Source organism: Astatotilapia calliptera, chromosome 4 (genome assembly GCF_900246225.1).
Source record: "Astatotilapia calliptera chromosome 4, fAstCal1.2, whole genome shotgun sequence".
In the NCBI taxonomy this organism is placed as follows: domain Eukaryota; kingdom Metazoa; phylum Chordata; class Actinopteri; order Cichliformes; family Cichlidae; genus Astatotilapia; species Astatotilapia calliptera.
This window is the reverse complement of record NC_039305.1, coordinates 19656664-19674856: the sequence shown is the minus strand read 5'-3', so window position 1 is coordinate 19674856 and position 18193 is coordinate 19656664. Positions and strand designations below refer to the sequence as shown.

Genomic DNA, 18193 nt, shown 5'->3' with positions numbered 1-18193 from the left:
TATCTGTAGATGAGAATCTTGACAACTGAGGATTCTGCTGTTTATTACTGTGCTCGAGAGTCACAGTGACACAAGTGGAAGAAACTCTGTGCAAAAACTCACGACATTAAAATAATATTTACACAAATTACCTGCATTTAAATGTATTTTAAAAGAACAAAGAATGGAAAGTTTAATTTATACTTGTATGTTAAGCATATTTTATTTTGATGTACTTTGTTCGTCCTCACAGTCAAATGAACCATAATCATAAACACAGAAACTCTGATGCTTTACAAAAACTTGGCAAAACCCTAAAGTAGGAATAGATCAGCATTTAGACAAACAAACAGACACACATGAAAGAAAGTATGTCGGAGTTTTCAGTTTATGACTTTCTGGTTTCCAAAAACAAATTCTTCAAAATAATGTACTTTTCTAAATGAGTATCAAGTAGGATTTTATCATAAAAGAAAAAAATAAAAAAAATTTAAAAAAATAAATTACGTAACTATAGCGGATAAGACTGTTTTACCTGAACACAAATGCTGGCCTGGGGCAATGGCCTGGAGAACATCCAGAATGAACCTGTACATGCTCTGGATTCAGCAGATACAATATGAACTGATACACACTGGCACTACAGATTTCTGTTAGTCCAAGTTCATCCAGGGTAGGTCCATCATCTCCAGAGATGACTCCAACAGTTTGCCTGCTGGAGTAAAATCTATTTTTTTTGTAATATTAAGCTTGATAAATGAAACAGATGTTAAGTGGAATTGAGCACAAGCCTAACTATCCTTTTATAAATATTTAACAAGATATTTATGGCAGAAAACAATCCTCTTTCAATTTAGATCATAAAACTCAGCCAAACTGATATTTGCATAAATCACCTGCAGTTCAATCTCTTTGGAAACAGAAATTTTAGAAATATTTATGTGTATGCTAAACAGAATTCATTTACTCCGTTCATACTTTACAGTTAAATGAACAATAATCATAAACACAGAAACTCTGATGCTTAAACAAATGCTTCAACATGTACTTTCCCAAATGAGTATCAAGAAGGATTTTATGATCAAAGAAAAAATAAAATAAAAAATGTAGAATTATAAGGATAGGACTGTCTTACCTGAACACAATTACTTAACAAGTAAATACATTTCAAATAATAATGAAATGAAATGATCAGTACTACAAGCTACAGCATGGTTCTGTATTTGAGGGAGGAGCTGATGCAAAACTGTTCTAGTTTATCTTTACATAAGTGTTAGAGAGTTTAAGACAGAGAGTAAATCATTGATGTACCCACTGTAGACTGCAGAGATAAATGGCTTTCATCATGTTCAGACTTCATATGTGGTTCACTTTTCTTATTCTTTTAATGAACTGGGCTGGTAAGCATTATACGTTTACTTTTACTAATGAAAACATAAAATGTCTGCATCATTGTATCTAATGAGCTATTTGCTTGTAGGTACTGAAGGTCAAACACTGACTGAGTCTGAATCAGTGGTTAAAAGGCCTGGAGACTCCCACAGACTGACCTGTACATACTCAGGGTTCAGTAGCGATTACTGGAACGCTTGGATCAGACAAGCTGCTGGAAAAGGACTGGAATGGGTTGCTACTATCAGTGGTAGCAGTAGCAGCATCTACTACTCTGAGTCAGTCAGAGGCCGGTTCACCATCTCCAGAGACAACAGCAGAAAGCAGGTGTATCTGCAGATGAACAGCTTGACGACTGAGGATTCTGCCGTTTATTATTGTGCTCGAGAGTCACAGTGACACAAGAGGAAGTAACGCTGTACAAAAACCCATGAAAGTCAAACACTGCTTTCAACTTTCAACATTACTTTTCCAGAGACTCACATAAAAGAAGCATCAGTAGAGTTGAAAAAGAACCCCTCAGTGCTTGAACAGGAAACAAATCTAAATCATACAGTATGAGTTGCACATAAAGGATTTAATTTGGTCACATCCAATGATTTTTCCCCTTCACCCTTTTCGGAGGGTGAATGCTAATCTTAATGATGCTTTATACTGTGTGAACTGATGGTTTTCTTTCACAAATCCTTACAGCACTTTGGGGGCACAGTGTGTGTGTGTGTGTGTGTGTGTGTGTGGACCAGCGCTCCATTCCACTCTTTGCTGGACTGATAAGCGCTATTGTTCTTCCTTAATTCCACTACCCTCATAGGAGGTATGCTCACATGTTTTCAAGAGTGACTCAGTTGAATTTGTTAAAGTCTTAATTAATTTGTTTCATATTCTTTACTCATAAAAGCAACCTTCCTTTTTCTGCCAAACCTGTGAAGTCTCTCACTGCTAAACTGCAGTGATATCAGGTTGTGCAACAACCGCACCCAGAAAACTATAGGTTGGATGACTACTGTGTTTGAAGTTTGAAATAGACACACACTTGCAAATGCTGCAGTAGAAATAAAGAATGACAGTGACTGGGTCCATACATATAATGCACACAAACACAAACCTTGTGCTACTTTTTTTTGAATACTTTGGAGTTTGAGTTTGGACTTCTCTATTTTTTTTCAGATTTTCACTTTGTGTTTGTTGTTGAGGAGGAGGAGTCAATGCAAAACTCATACTTGATTTATATATGTTGAACAGTAAGGGTCGTGACTCAGTCTAATAGACACACTGCTAACTAGACAAAGACATATTACTTTGACAATGATCAAATCTCTTTATTTAGTTATTTTACAGATTCTGTTTTGTTTTTTCTTAGTTGGTAAGGACATGCATTTTCTTGGACATTTAAACTGATATAAAGAAAAGTGATTCTACTAATGAGTTAGCATTTCTGTAGGTTCTGAGGGTCAAGCACTGACTGAGTCTGGACCCGCTGTAAAAAGACCTGGAGACTAGGGTGAGGTGGTAATATAAGTGCTGCTTGGATCAGACAGCCTGCTGAACAAAGGACTTGAGTGGATTGCTTGGATCCGCTATGATGGCAATGAAATCACCACCTATATACCACCACCAGAGACAACAGCAGACAGCAGGTGTATCTGCAGATGAACAGTTTGATTACTGAGAATTCTCCTGTTTATTATTGTGCTCGAGAGCCACAGTGATGCAAGAGGGAGAAACTGTGTACAAAAACTCAGCACATCAAAAACAGGAACAATTTGCTGCCAGCTATCTTTTTCCTTTTAAAGTTACAGAAATTTCATTTAAGTTAGCGACAGATGTAATAAAACTCCATTCATGGGAAATGCTTTTGTGACATCTTGTCTGAATGGAATTTTTGATGAATTAAAAAAAACAAAGACACATTTAAATATAAATTTCTGTTTTAAATATTTTCTTTTAATTATGCCTAATCCAACAGCCATAAGGCCTTTCATTCTCTCTTATAATTAGTCATTGTGTATCTGTATGGAAAGCAAAGCTCCCCACAGATTAATATAAAGATTAATATCAGCCTGGTGCAGGAGAAAATGAGAAGTTTCGGGTTATCACCCTCATGTTCTCAGCTGGCACTGGATCCTAATAGTCTCACTGAGGCAATGACAGTATGATAAAAATTCATGCAGATTATATTGTATTTCTTGTTTTATCGTAACAGAGACCCTATAAGGACAGAACTGGAGTGGATTGAAAATACAAATTATACTGCACATGCAAAGAACAAGTTCACTATCAACTATCAACTTGTTGATTTGGGGTTGTTTTTTAAATGAGAGATGGAAGCTTAGAGACTCACTCTCTTTACTGTTTCGAGAAATTGGTCTTTTTTTGAAAGACGGATAACTTTTTTGCTATGATGAGATATAAATTATTTAATGAATTCATATAATATGCAGACCATAGTTTCTCATTGAGAACTTAATCGACCTTTTTTTCCTTCCACAAAAAAATTATTAAGAAAAGTCATTAAGAAAATTGACAATAGTATGTTCACCTTCACCTCTTCTATTGATATAAATGAATGGCTGACTTTAAAACAGATTTATATATTACTTGTACTAACTATATGGCTAATTGTGACTGGTCTTAAAAGATTGTGGGGTGGCGTTAATGCAAAAACAAAATATTTTTGCATGCTGCTCCTCCTCTATAAATCTGACTTCAGAGAAGATGACAGGAAGCTAAGGACACACAGTTCGACAGTATGGACTACAGGACAGGACTGCTGCTGTTAACTATCTGCTGGGCAGGTGAAAATACTCATAGACCTGATATTACACAACATTTATTTCTGTCAACAAACTATTTAACTTAGTGTGATTTGATGCTGTTGACAGGTGTTGTTGGTCAGACTCTGATTGAGTCTGAACCAGCAGTTAAAAGGCCTGGAGAATTCCACAGACTGACCTGTACAGGCTCTGGATTCACATTCAGCAGCTACCCTATGAACTGGGTCAGACAGGCTCCTGGAAAAGGACTGGAGTGGATCGCATTTATACACACATATAGTACTCATATCTATTACTCCCAGTCTGTCCAGGGTAGATTTACTATTTCCAGAGATGACTCCAGCAGTAAAGTCTATCTACAGATGAACAATCTGAAGACTGAGGACACAGCAGTTTATTACTGTGCCCGAAGAGACACAGTGAGACACAGCAACTGGAGAGTCATACAAAAACTACTTCCTCTATTTGCCAACAACACAAGGAATACTGAATTATATCAAAAAAGGTGGCATTTTTTTTTTAGAAATGCAAGATGAAATTTTCCTCAATGTACTGCAATTCAAAGTGGTAATACACATTCACATACAATGCTATTCTGTGTTTATTTATGAGCAGCTATGGCAAAAATCGAACTATGTATCTTCATGAATGTGCAAAGAGTTTTGACAGTTCTGACAACTTGTCAGTTAAAAATAAAATAAAATACTGTCCACTACTGTATTGCAGTATTTATATATATATATATATATATATATATATATATATATATATATATATATATATATATATTTAAACTTTATTTGAAGTCAAATTTTTATAAAATTTAGGGAAAGCACAGAAGAGTGAATTTCTCTTTTTTTTCAGATTTTTCTGTGTGTAAACAAAAAAGTGTGAAGAAAAAGACACTGGAAGTTTAATTAAACAAGTGACTAAAGCTTTTTTGTTATACTGTTTTTGAACAAAAAGTGTTATAAACTACCAAATGTCAATTTGAGTTTTTGTTTTTCATCATTTTTTTAACCTCCTAAGACTCTTTCATGGCATGCATTTTTAATTTCTCTTTGCTATTTGGGCTGATTGGGACCCGATGAACTTAAAAATAAAGAATTACCAGATTTTTTTTTTTTTTTTTACCTGATTTTTGTTTCTTTTTTTTTCTAAGCTTTATTTTCATTTTTAAATTAGAAAACGAACACAAACAAACAGACACACAAAGCAAAAAAAAAAAAAAAAAAAAAAAAAAAACCCAACCAAACAAAAAAACAAACAAACAAACAGAAAACTCACAACTATGGGACAGAGCAAGTATCATCAAATAACCACAGCATGGCAGGCCATTGTGACCACAGAGGCACTCCCAGGTGCACACTCTTGTATCTATGCCTTTCAAGGATAACCTCAAACATCTGAAAACCAAACACAGAAAATACAGGCATAATAATAATAATAATAATAATAATAATAATAATAATAATAATAATAATAATAATAATAATAATGATGATAATAATAATAATAATAATAATAATAATAATAATAATAATAATAATAATAATAATAATAATAATAATAATAATGACAATATTGATAATTACAGAAACTTAAAACAAACACACAAGCAAACAAAGAACAAAGAATAAAAAAAAAAAAAAAAAAAAAAAAAAGCAAAACAGAAAACACATCATGTAAACCCCTTTATGTAACCTATAACGAGTGTAATATATCCTGTGAAATATATTAAATTGCATTTGCCTGTGATTTGTAGAAATTAACATGGTCTGTGCCTGTTCCAATAAATGGTGCCATTCTACCTCTTCATAGACATAGCCCAGGTCTGTCTCCCATTTTCTTTTTAAAGACGCTTTATTATGGTCAGGTAATTTTTCATTGATAATAGTATATATAGAAGATGCTATTCCTTTTATTGACTTCCATGGTTTGGTGCAAAGGTGCGTTTCAAGAGGAGTTTCTTTAGGTATCTCGGGGAATAATCCTTTGGATCTCTCTTTGACCCAATCTCTTATTTGTAGGAATTTGAAGAAACTTTGTCCTGGGAGTTTGAATTTTTCCTTTAGTTGTTGAAAGTCAATAAATGTATCATTATTGTATAAGTCGGCAACAGTTCGAATATTTCTGTCCTTCCATCCCCGCAATATTGGGTCAGCAATATGATGAGAGAGATCAGGGTTGCCCCATAAGGGTGTCCTTCTAAGAAAAGAGATATTTATTTTCAGAAGTGAGTGGGATTCCTGCCAGGCACAGAAGGTGTTTAATATTATCAAATTGTTTGTGAGCTTGGATAGACATTTTTTTGTACCTAAAAATAGAACATCTTTTAATGGTATGGGGTTCACCTCATGTTGTTCTATTGGAACCCATCCAAACTCACTCCTCTCTGCATATAGCCAGATCCAAATTGGAGTGTGGAGTGTGGTTCTCTTTGAGGAGGAACACATGCAAAATTATATCTTCCATCTTTGAATATGTGTCACAGGATAAAAAACAAGGACTACATGATTGAATCACACCAATGTGGACTGGGCAGAGACAAATGGCTCCTACAATGAACCATCCAGCGTTGACGGCTGTTTTTCTTATCCTGTCAGTTTATTGTGTTGGTAAGGACAGAAGTATTTCTTTTACAAACATTATGACTCAATGACAAATTATATGCTTGAAATACAAAGGCTAATTATGTTTTTATCTGCAGGTACTGAGGGTCAAACATTGACTCAGTCTGAACCAGTGATTAAACAGCCTGGAGACTCCCACAGACTGACCTGTACATACTCAGGGTTCGGTGGTGATATTTATGCTCACTGGATCAGACAAACTGCTGGAAAAGGACTAGAATGGATTGCTTGGATCCGATATGATGGTGGTAGCATCTACTACTCTCAGTCAGTCAGAGGCCGGTTTACCATCTCCAGAGACAACAGCAGAAAGCAGGTGTATCTGCAGATGAACAGCATGACAACTGAGGATTCTGCTGTTTATTATTGTGCTCGAGAGCCACAGTGATACAAGAGGAAGAAACTCTGTACAAAAACTCAGCACATCACAAAAGGAACAATTTACTTTCTTCTGTTCACATTTATAGTAATGAACTGCAGTTCAATCTCATTAACACAAGAAGAAACAACAAAGGCACAAGAATCTCCAAAATATTTAACAATATCTGTTGGGATTAGTCATCAATTTGATCATCTATTTCAAATATTTACTATAAATTGCATTCAGCATCTTGTTTGGTTTTCAGACCACATGCATTAATCTTTAATAGTATCTTTCTTAAACATACACTTATTTATCATTACTTATTGCTGCCTGCAGGGAAAGGACTGGTATAGATCTGAATATAATCCTGGTGATTCATTCAGCAAAGATTTAGTAAAGAATAAGTTTAGCCTCAACTTAGACTCTCCCAGCAAAGCACTGACTGCAAGTGGACAGATTGTGCAGACTGAAGACACTGCTGTGTATTACTGTGGAAGAGAACCACAGCATCAAAACAGCCATAGAGTTGAACAAAAACCCCTCAGTGCCTAAACAGTTATAACATGAAGCCACCAGAGGAGGAGCCCTCAGACCACTGATGAATTTAAGATATTACATTATTCAAGGGATTTTACAATGTGAGTTAAATTGATAGAAGAATGATGACTGATGTAAAAATCAAGTCAGTAGATATTCCTTTATTATATTTCACTTTGACATCTACAAACTAAAACTCTGCACAGATACTTTGGGGCTACTGTGTTTACCTCTGATTGTTATTAAATAAGCAAACATCAGAATATGTCTGAGGGTGTTTTTATTGTTGTTGTCTTTGTTGTATTTTTTTAGTAGCTGTCAGAAGGCCGAGTTAAAAAACAACAACGACTATTTTAACTGACTTGGCAATGTATAAAAAACAGGTTAAATAATATGGTAAATAATATAATTTATTTTTTTATTCAGTCAGAAGCTAACTTCCACCTAGGCTAATATAAATACAATATATTTATATTATAATGTTTTAATAATATAAATATAATATATACATTTACAGAAGAAGAGATACGTCTAGTTGTGTAATTATGCAATATTGAGAAAATATAGATGTTTGTTTAAAGAACTATAACATTTTAGATATTTTTAGTAAACTTTTAAAGACTTACAAAATGCAAGTATCACTGACAGTCATTGAGAGCAGGTTGACCAGCAAGTATTTATAAGACTAATATGCAACCATGTTAAAAAGCAGTTTATATAACTGAATATCCAATTGTCAAAATTAAATAATTATGGTGCATTAACATAAGGTGACTAAAGGCATTCATATAAAAAAGTTTAAATCTAAACATAAACACTGTGTGATAAATGTAAAGTTTTCAGGTACTAAAGATATAAAATTATTTTTACTATCAAAATTGTACTGTTTTAACACAGAATATATAAACTTTATTGCATGCAACCAATGTACATATTTTTTCATGTTCTTGATAACTTGATAGCAGAGGATTTTATTGTTTATTACTGTGCTGGAGACTCACAGCGTCACAGGAGTGAGAAACACCATTTTCTCACAGAAGTTACAGAGATTACATTTAACTCATCAACATACTGGAAGATTGAGAAAAGCTGCTTTACTGTAAGATTGTTTTCGTAAAATTATTTTTGAATGAAAAACACATCAAACTTTATATTTGTGTTTTAAATAATATTGTTATTTTAATTAGTTAAAAAAAATTGTAAATACTGATTGCCGCAGTGTGTTCTCTTATAGCCGAATATAACACATTTCCTACGTGTGGGACTAATAAAGGTTATCTTATCTTATCTTATCTTATCTTGTAATCTGTCAGCATCCATCTATATATATGTAAAGCAAACTTCCTGACAGTCGACTATAAAGACTTGAAATCATGGTGTCAGTTAAAGCAGAAGAAAAGTTCTCATCAGATTAACTTGAGTACCAAAATGTTCTCTGTGGCTCTGCTGCTCCTGCTGGCTGCTGGATCCTGTGAGTCTGACTGGAAAAAAACACTGACAGAATGATCACAGCATACTGACTGTTGCTGTTACATAAAACATGTTTTTTTCCACAGGTGTGAAGTGTGAGCAGATGACACAGCCAACCTCTGTGATTGTGCAGCCAGGTCAGCGTCTGACCATCACCTGTCAGGTGTCTTATTCTCTGGGCAGCTGGAGGACAGCTTGGATTAGACAGCCTGCAGGGAAAGGACTGGAGTGGATTGGAATGAAATATACTGGAGATTCATTTTACAAAGATTCATTAAAGAACAAGTTTAGCATTGACTTAGACACTTCAAGCAAGGCAGTGACTTTAAATGGACAAAATATGCAGCCTGAAGACACTGCTGTGCGGTCGCACTTTTCTCCTCTCCTCCTCCTCCTCTCCCTTAGCTTCCCTGCTTAGCCTCTTGTGTCCTTGTCTAGTCTTGTGTTTTTTGTATTACTTTTCCCTGGAATACTCTCTCACAGTCTGTTCTCTAAAACCTAAAAGAGGAATTATGGATTTGATCAACTGGTCCCTGAATGCAATTGACACCCTTTCCTCAATGAGAAGTCTGGGCTCGGGTGAGCCTGAGTGTCCTGGAGGTACTTTCCTTGCACACGATGGACGAGTGGCAGAACTGGAGGGTGGTGTGCCTGGCGGGAGTGTCGATCGAAGACGCTGAAGATATCTACCTATTCGGAACCATGATAACAGGGTTTTTGCTGATCAGAGCTGGCTTGGCCCTGGCTTATCGAAGAATTAAGGAAGCGGAACCGGCTGTTCAAACCCCCACAAGGCTGCCCGCTGGGATTGGAACGATGGGGAGAGGCGTGAGTTTCTCGAAATGGGCTCATTGAGTCAGCACAGATAAGATCTTGGAGAACGCACGGCTGCTGTGAATACTCAGAATAAGATCTCTGAGCGCAAATTGGATAATATCTTGGAGAAGCTCACTGCGGTCGTGAGTTCTCAGAATCTGCTCTTTGAGCACAAGAATGACAACATCATGGAGCGCAAGGTTGATAACATCATGGAGAAGCTCGCGGCTCTCCAACGGGAGATTGAGAGACCAGTGTCGGACTGTTAGAACAGATTTGAAATTCATATGAGTTGTTCGCACTAAAGTAAACACATCATCACTTCATGCGGCTACCACTCGGCGCCAGCTGTGGTCTCAAGGCTGGAACTGAACAACAACACCCTGATAACGACTGTGTTTAGACTGTTCTTCCTATCCTACGTAAGGCCACCTGGGTTGGCTGGAAGACTGTTTACTTAGCCTGGCAGGGCGAAGGACACTGTCTCAGCTGAACTCTGGACACATACACACACACGCACATATATATATATACACACGCAGATGTACACTCATCCCCCCTCCCCCTCCAAACGCCTTCGACGCTTATTCCCCTCCGATGCTGACGGTGGATCAAGGAGACCAGCGGTTATGCTGCAGGCTCGGATGTACTGTCTACACTGGCTGTCTCTCACCCTTTACCCATCCCTGTTGCTTGTCATGTGTTTCTTTGGTGTATTAAGAGTTTTTTCATGTGTTATGTGCAGAGGTGTTTTCTTCTGTTCTCAAACTGATCTCTCTGTTGAAGCTCAGTCTGGGGGGAGTTATTTTATCACTCATCTTTCCTCATGTTGTGCATTTTCCATGTTATACCCCTCTGACCTGTCTTCCCCATGTGATGTTTGTGTAATGTATGTATGGTCGGAAGGGTAAGATGGCGCTGGCACGGCTGGCAGCCTTAACCCAATTTCCCTCGGGATGAATAAAGTATGATCAATCAATAAATATACCACATACTACAAAGATTCACTAAAGAATAACTTCAATATTAGCGCTGACTCTTCCAGCAAGACAGTGACTTTAAGTGGACAGAATGTGCAGGCTGAAAACACTGCTGTGTATTACTGTGCCAGAGAGTCACAGTAGCAGAAACCATCAGCAGGCCTGAACAAAAACTCTTCAATGTCTGAATAGTTGTAACATGAAGCCACCAGAGGAGGAGCCATTAGACCATTTATGGTTTTGGAGTGGTTAAATAAGAAAGGCTTGTATACTTTCTATAACAATGAAAACTTGAAAAACAAAAACAAAGAAAATATGAAAATTACACTAATGATATATGCTACACCCATAACTTAACTTGCTATGCCTAAGATTAATCAAACTAGCTTGTGCCCAACATAAAGACATAACATAAACAACTATAATGCAAGTTTGTAATGAAATGTCTTCAAATTAGAACTTAAGATAAGATTAGTTGTTATAACTTCAATGAAGTTTGAGTTTATAAAGCTCCATAGATGTCATTAAAATAAAAAAGTGTGCATGCTTCAAAGCCTCTTATTCTATATTCTTCCATTTTATGAAATTAACAAACAAAAATGTGCGCTGCTTAATATTAGCAGTGTAAGAGCACATATTCCAGTGTTCACAAATAATAGCAAAAGATTACAGTAGAAGAATAAGATGAACACATACGCAGACATGCTGCAGTTCATGAATTTCTACAAAAAATGCAACATGATGAAAATCATGAGTGCTACTGACTATTTTGCATGAGCTAAGGTGTGGTCCTTTAACAGATGGAGGAACTGATGCAAGGTTAACTTTTCCCTAATTAATTTCCCCTAATAATTAAATATTTGTTTGTAGGTACTGTTAAATCCTAACTGAGTGTGAATCAGTGGTCAAAACGCCTGAAGAATCCCAGAGACTGATGGGTATAAAGTGAGAGTTTGACAGTCATTACTGGAACCCTTGAATCAGACATGCTGCTGGAAAGGTAGTGCAGTGCTACTCTGATTGAAATGAATATTACTCTCATCTTCATAGACAGCAGACAGAAATTCAGTCACACTGTCTTAATAATTGTTCATTTGAAACAGAAAATTCTGCATCGCAATTATTTATAGTACATGGTTATATTACTGACAAATGTCATTTATACATTTTCCAGCTTTTGCTTCTCACTTTGTGAAAAAGAGTTTTTTTGTTTTTTGTTGAGTAGGAGGAGCCAATGCAAAACTTATATGGCCAATGCCTTCAAATGTTCATCTGCAGAGTAAAAGTCACAGACTGCAGAGTGGACAACAACAATGACTTTTACAATGATCAGACCAAACTGTTTAGTTGTCTCTCTTATTTTGTTTTCTACCTTGGCTGGTAAGGATACATAAATCTGTTGGACAAACAAACATTTTTCTAATGAAGATGTGATCACAACAATAAGTTAATATTTCTGTAGGTACTGAGGGTCAAACACTGACAGAGTCTGAATCAGTGGTTAAAAGGCCTGGAGACTCCCACACACTGACCTGTACATACTCAGGGTTCAGCAGTGATATTCATGCTGCTTGGATCAGACAAGCTGCTGGAAAAGGACTGGAATGGATCGCCTATCGCAGCAGTGGCAGTAGCACTATAGCCTACTCTCAGTCAGTCAGAGGCCGCTTCACCATCACCAGAGACAACAGCAGAAAGCAGGTGTATCTGCAGATGAACAGCTTGACGACTGAGGACTCAGCTGTTTATTATTGTGCTCGAGAGCCACAGTGACACAAGAGAACGAAACTCTGTACAAAAACTTAACACCCCACGTCAAACCAAAACTATTCTTTTCTTTACTTCATTATCATATACACATTCAGAAAAAAGCTGTATTTAAAAGCCATGTTCTCATATAATAAATATTATCAACACTTCATTGATTTGAAATTTATTGTTAACCTGAGTTTTACTGATTCACTGTTTCTTTATTCAGTGAATAAAAAAGTTACTAACACATTCCAATAATATATTGACATTAACAGTGGTGAAACTGCATCCTGAAGACACTGTCTATTACTGTGTATGTGGCACTGTTACCAACCATCAACAGACACGCACAGATGAAACGTATCCACTGACACAGGAAAAAAAATAACCAAACACAAAAAAATAAACACACCAAAAAATTATAATTAGATATTTTAGATTGTAGATATTTTAATTGCAGATGTCTGTTTTCGTCGTGTTTCAACAGTTTAATGGTGTTTTTCTTTTCTTTTGTCACCCCCTTTTTTAGGATATCACAATTCATGCCAGGTGCAATTTTCCAGTCAACTGGGGTGCATTTCATACATTAATCAAGCATGTACTTTCATGGACTGTCAGAAAAAAAAAACATTTAACAGGAAAGGCAATTTTGGATAGTTAGATGACTTAATTGAAAATGTTTTAATGTAGAACTGTTTAATAAACATTAACATATTTTTTCCCCCCCAAGTAATAGCTTTCAAAATGACAATGAAAAATACAGTATTTTACAATGACCTGATTTTTAACATGAAAATAAACTTCTCAGTGGTAGACATTGTTGGGGTACTTGTACCACACCCTCTTTATGATGTCTTTGTAGTTTACTACTGTTTTGGTGACTTTCACTTTGTTTGAAACATCAGAGGCCTCATCTCCAGCCTCAGGATGATGAATGAACTCACTTTTCTGGTTGTTTTCTGTCTGTCCTGTGAGTTCTCCAGCTTCTTGCTGTGTTTTTATCCTTAAGAGTTGTACAAGTAATTCCAGACGACATCCTTGCTGACCATATCATTCTTCCATGGCCTGTCTCTCCTTTTATGTCATCCGGTATTACAGGTCAGATGCTGGAGATGCTGAAGAGACTTTGAATCACTCCTCTAGATGATCTGGATTAGCATTTAGTTGCTGCAACATGCACTGGATCAGACACCATTCAGCAAAAGCACTGGAATAGTTGGGGGCGTATTTATAATGACGCCAGTGGAACTGCCTGTTCCAGCAGAATAGGCACAGAGGACGAACAGAAATCACCAGAGATAACAGCAACAGCCTGCTGTATCTGTGACAATCAAACCTAAAGTCAGAGGACTCTGAGGTGTATTACTGTACCAGATACACATAGTAATCAAAGTAATTTGCCTGGCTGTACACAAACTCCACAGAAAATGTATTTTACATTGACCTAAAGGTGGGACTGCAACAGTTGAGTTTGTGTCGTGTTTCTCATGGCCATCCATCTAATGCACAGTCCACACTGCAATAGCCGCACCCTACACCCATTTCTTAAGTTAAAATATTTAACACATAATCTTCATCCTTTAAAACTGGTTAATGAAGTAAAATGATATAATACATTCTTTTTTGCAGGAATGTGTAATATTTGTTTATTGTTATTTTTTTCCTCTGTGATAAAGTTGTTTACACAGGATTTATAGTTACATAAATGCCCGCTGAAGATAAACCATCAACACATTTAAGTGACACATCGTTTAACACAAACAATCAAGTAGTGGGTAGTGACCGAAAGAACGAGATCGCGGATACAAGCGGCAGAAATGAGCTTCCTCCGAAGGGTGGCTGGCCTCTCCCTTAGAGATAGGGTGAGAAGTTCGGCCATCCGGGAGGGGCTCAGAGTAGAGCAGCTGCTGCTCCACATCGAAAGGAGCCAGCTGAGGTGGTTCAGGCATCTGACAAGGATGCCCCCTGGGCGCCTCCTGGGTGAGGTGTTCCAGGCATGTCCCACCGGGAGGAGGCCCCGGGGCAGACCCAGGACACGCTGGAGAGATTATATCTCTCGGCTGGCCTGGGAACGCCTTGGTATTCCCCCGGATAAGCTGGAGGAGGTGGCTGGGGAGAGGGAGGTCTGGGCCTCTTTGCTTAGGCTGCTGCCCCCGCGACCCGGCCTCGGATAAAGCGGATGAAGATGGATGGATGGAATCAAGTAGTATTATATTATTAATTAAGTTTGCCCCGACCAAACCGAAGTTAAGAACACTTTATTTTACTTGTTTGTAACTGTAAGAGTAATTACATTTTCCTGAAACATTTCAATGATCTAAATCATAACAGCATTACAAATGTAGGTACTGGTCAGCCTCACTGAGATTTTGTGTTATTTTGTTTTTATTCATAAGTACCAAAAAACAGCATTCTGCTTTCAAAGCATGGTCTGTCAGGAGGAACATTAATTTCATCATATTTTTTTTTTCTGTAGTTTATTGGGATAAACACTGAAAAAAACTATGAAAAAACTATGAAAAAACGTCTTCTTACCCTAAAAAACAAACAAACAAGCAAACGAAATAATCAAATTAACTTTTTTGATACTTGAAAAGTGATGATCTTACTCTGTTTTACAGGGGTGTATAAGAATTCATTTCTCCATGATGAGGAGTCATCTAGAAAACTGACCTTTTTATATCTTTGGTCAAGTCCACTTCGTATCACACTTTAAAACATTATGTCCCACTTCAAGCTAACATCCCAGGTAGTACAATAAAATGGTGTATCTTAACCCAAGCCAGGATCTTTTGCTAAATCTAATCACAAAGTTTCAAACTGTAGCTGAAAAACAAAACAAAACTAAATAATTAAACAAACAAATAAAACATACACAAAAATGTTGTTACATCCATTTTATGTAACATGATCATATCAGTTTGATATTCATAACTTATGTGATATATTTGCAGATGATCGTTCTCTCAGGACAGTGCTTGTCATCACATTTAAAGCCATAAAAATGACTTAAAGAAATATAAGAAGGTCCTGATGGTTGCTCCTCTGTTTTCTATCAGTACATAACAAGTTTTATGACAGTGGTAAGTGCTATTTTTTGAAGATAAGATCATTATAACAAATGCTATTTTTCCTTTGAAAATATCAATAACTTATTAAAAAAAATTCAATACTGAAGTGTTGCAAAGGCAATAGTGTGTTTTAAGGCACTGATAGTGGATATAGAGACAGTGCTTTTTATTAAATGAATTTAAATAGAGCAGCTTGAGTTAACAACAACATAATTTTAAGTCTTTAGATTTCAAAATGAAAATATGAAAATGCAAGTGAGTGACTGACTCTGCTGGGCTATTTTCCACTCCCACCCAGTGATATTCTGATGCAAATCTTTAGTCTGTGCAGAGTACTTCTATAATTCTGACTTGTCTTGTATTTTATGTGGAGCATGAGAGGTCACATCTCCAGCCTCAAAATGATGAATGTAGTCACTCTGCTGCTGGTTGCTCATTTTCTGCCCAGTAAGTTTTGCTTTTTGCTTTGTCTCTATAAGACATTCTTAAATCACATTCAAGCTGTGATCCATAATACATGCCAGATAACTGTCTCAGTTTGTTTTTAGACTCTTCAATTCTTAAATCTCATCAGGTGTTACAGGTCAGAGTATGGAATCCATTCCTTCTAGTCCAGTCGTGAAAAGACCCGGGGAGACTCTGAGTCTTTCCTGCAGGGGATCTGGCTTTACATTTCGTTGCTGCAGTATGCACTGGAATCGACAACCTGCAGGAAAAGCGTTGGAATGGTTGGGGCGCGTTCATAGCTCTGGCAGTGGAACTGACTATTCAAGCAGTCTGCGAGGACGAATAGAAATCACCAAAGATAACAGCAACAGCATGACCTATCTGAGACTATCAAACCTAAAGCCAGAGGACTCTGCAATGTATTACTGTGCCAAAGAGTCACAGTGTTTCAAGTAATCTGAGAGGCTGTACAAAAACTCCACAGAAACCATTTTTTACAAAGACCTGAGGGAGGCAGTAGAGAATCACACCGAACCCACTATGAAAGCACCACCAGGTGACTTTGTGTCTTGCAACACAAATTCAGGAGGTATAAATTAAATATATTAATATAAATTTAACTTTAAATCAATCAATTTAAATTTTAAGTTACATTTTTTTAATAATTGCTTTCTTTGACAAGTTGGCAATAATGTATTTATGTTTGCACGAATTATTATTAAGTTCGACCAGGAGCACCTTTCAAAGCAGGAATATTTATCAGATTTAACTGTTTTCATAAGTATTGACACATTCTTTTTTGATACAACTATTCATTTTTAGTGACCTAGCAGGCTTGAACCAAGTAATATCTTATTATGAGGTGACAGGTGTACCACGGTGCTGCCCATTAGTGTATAGAAACGCTGACAGAAGTCAAATATTTGTATTAATATTCAGCATGTTTCTTCTTCTTCTTCTTCTTCTTCTTCTTCTTCTTATTATTATTATTATTATTATTATTATTATTATTATTATTATTATTATTCTTGACTGCATCTGAATTTATATTACTGTTTGTTTGTTTATTTATTTATTTATTGTAAAAAATGGCAATGTTGCACGTTGGCCCAGGACACTTTCAAATTAGATTCTCACCCTTAACACTTTTGTGGTTAATGAAGGTATCAAAACATGGATGACCAGGTGATGTCATCTGCTAATTTATAAGGCCATCCTTTGTAATCAGAAGCATCATTATTCAGAATAGAATACAGCACAGAGACTGTGTGACTGACCTACATGACTGTACATTTAGCAGAGAAATGGCTTTTATCATGAACCCACCTGAGTTTATGGCTGTTGTTCTTATTCTGTCAATTTACTGGGCTGGTAAGAACATGATATTACTTTTACAAACATTATCAAAAAAAGACAAACAACATGCTGTAAATATAGAAGCCAGTAATATGATCGTCTGTAGGTTACGACAGTCAAACACTGAGATGGACCCACAAACTGACCTGTACATACTCAGGCTTCAGTAGTGTTGTCTATGCAGCTTGGATCAGAAAACAACTGCAACTCAACTCAGACTAACAGAAACAATACAGCAGAAGCACTGCAGCACATGAAAAGGAAACATGATTAAAACACAACACGTCAAACCAAGTCAAAATTATTTTTCTGTTATAGAAAATATATTTAGCTTATTAACAAAGTCAAAGATCCAGTAAAACCAGTTTATTCAATTGTGCTTTGAAAAAATGGAAAAATCTCAGTATTTTCTGACTTAAAAGTAAGTTTATAGTGACCATCCAGGGCATTATGTCTTTAGATTAACTAGCTGTTTTGTAACATCTGGCTTAATGTATTTTTCTAACAATATTGCCAAAGGGAAGGGGAAGCATTTATAATGTAAATACTACACAAATACACCCTCTGTTGTGAGCACGGTAGTTTCTTGACTGAATGCATGCCATATGTAAATCAATCTTCT

The 18193-nt window shown here is 36.4% G+C and overlaps 1 gene segment (V, D, J or C); it reads left to right on the top strand.

Moving 5' to 3' along the window:
• The first annotated feature begins 9084 nt into the window (after nucleotides 1-9084).
• Nucleotides 9085-11089, top strand: LOC113021555 (Ig heavy chain V region 5A-like). The segment is given in 3 exon segments: nucleotides 9085-9150; nucleotides 9236-9407; nucleotides 10954-11089. Coding segments are annotated over 3 exon segments (351 nt in total).
• Nucleotides 11090-18193: the final 7104 nt, after the last annotated feature.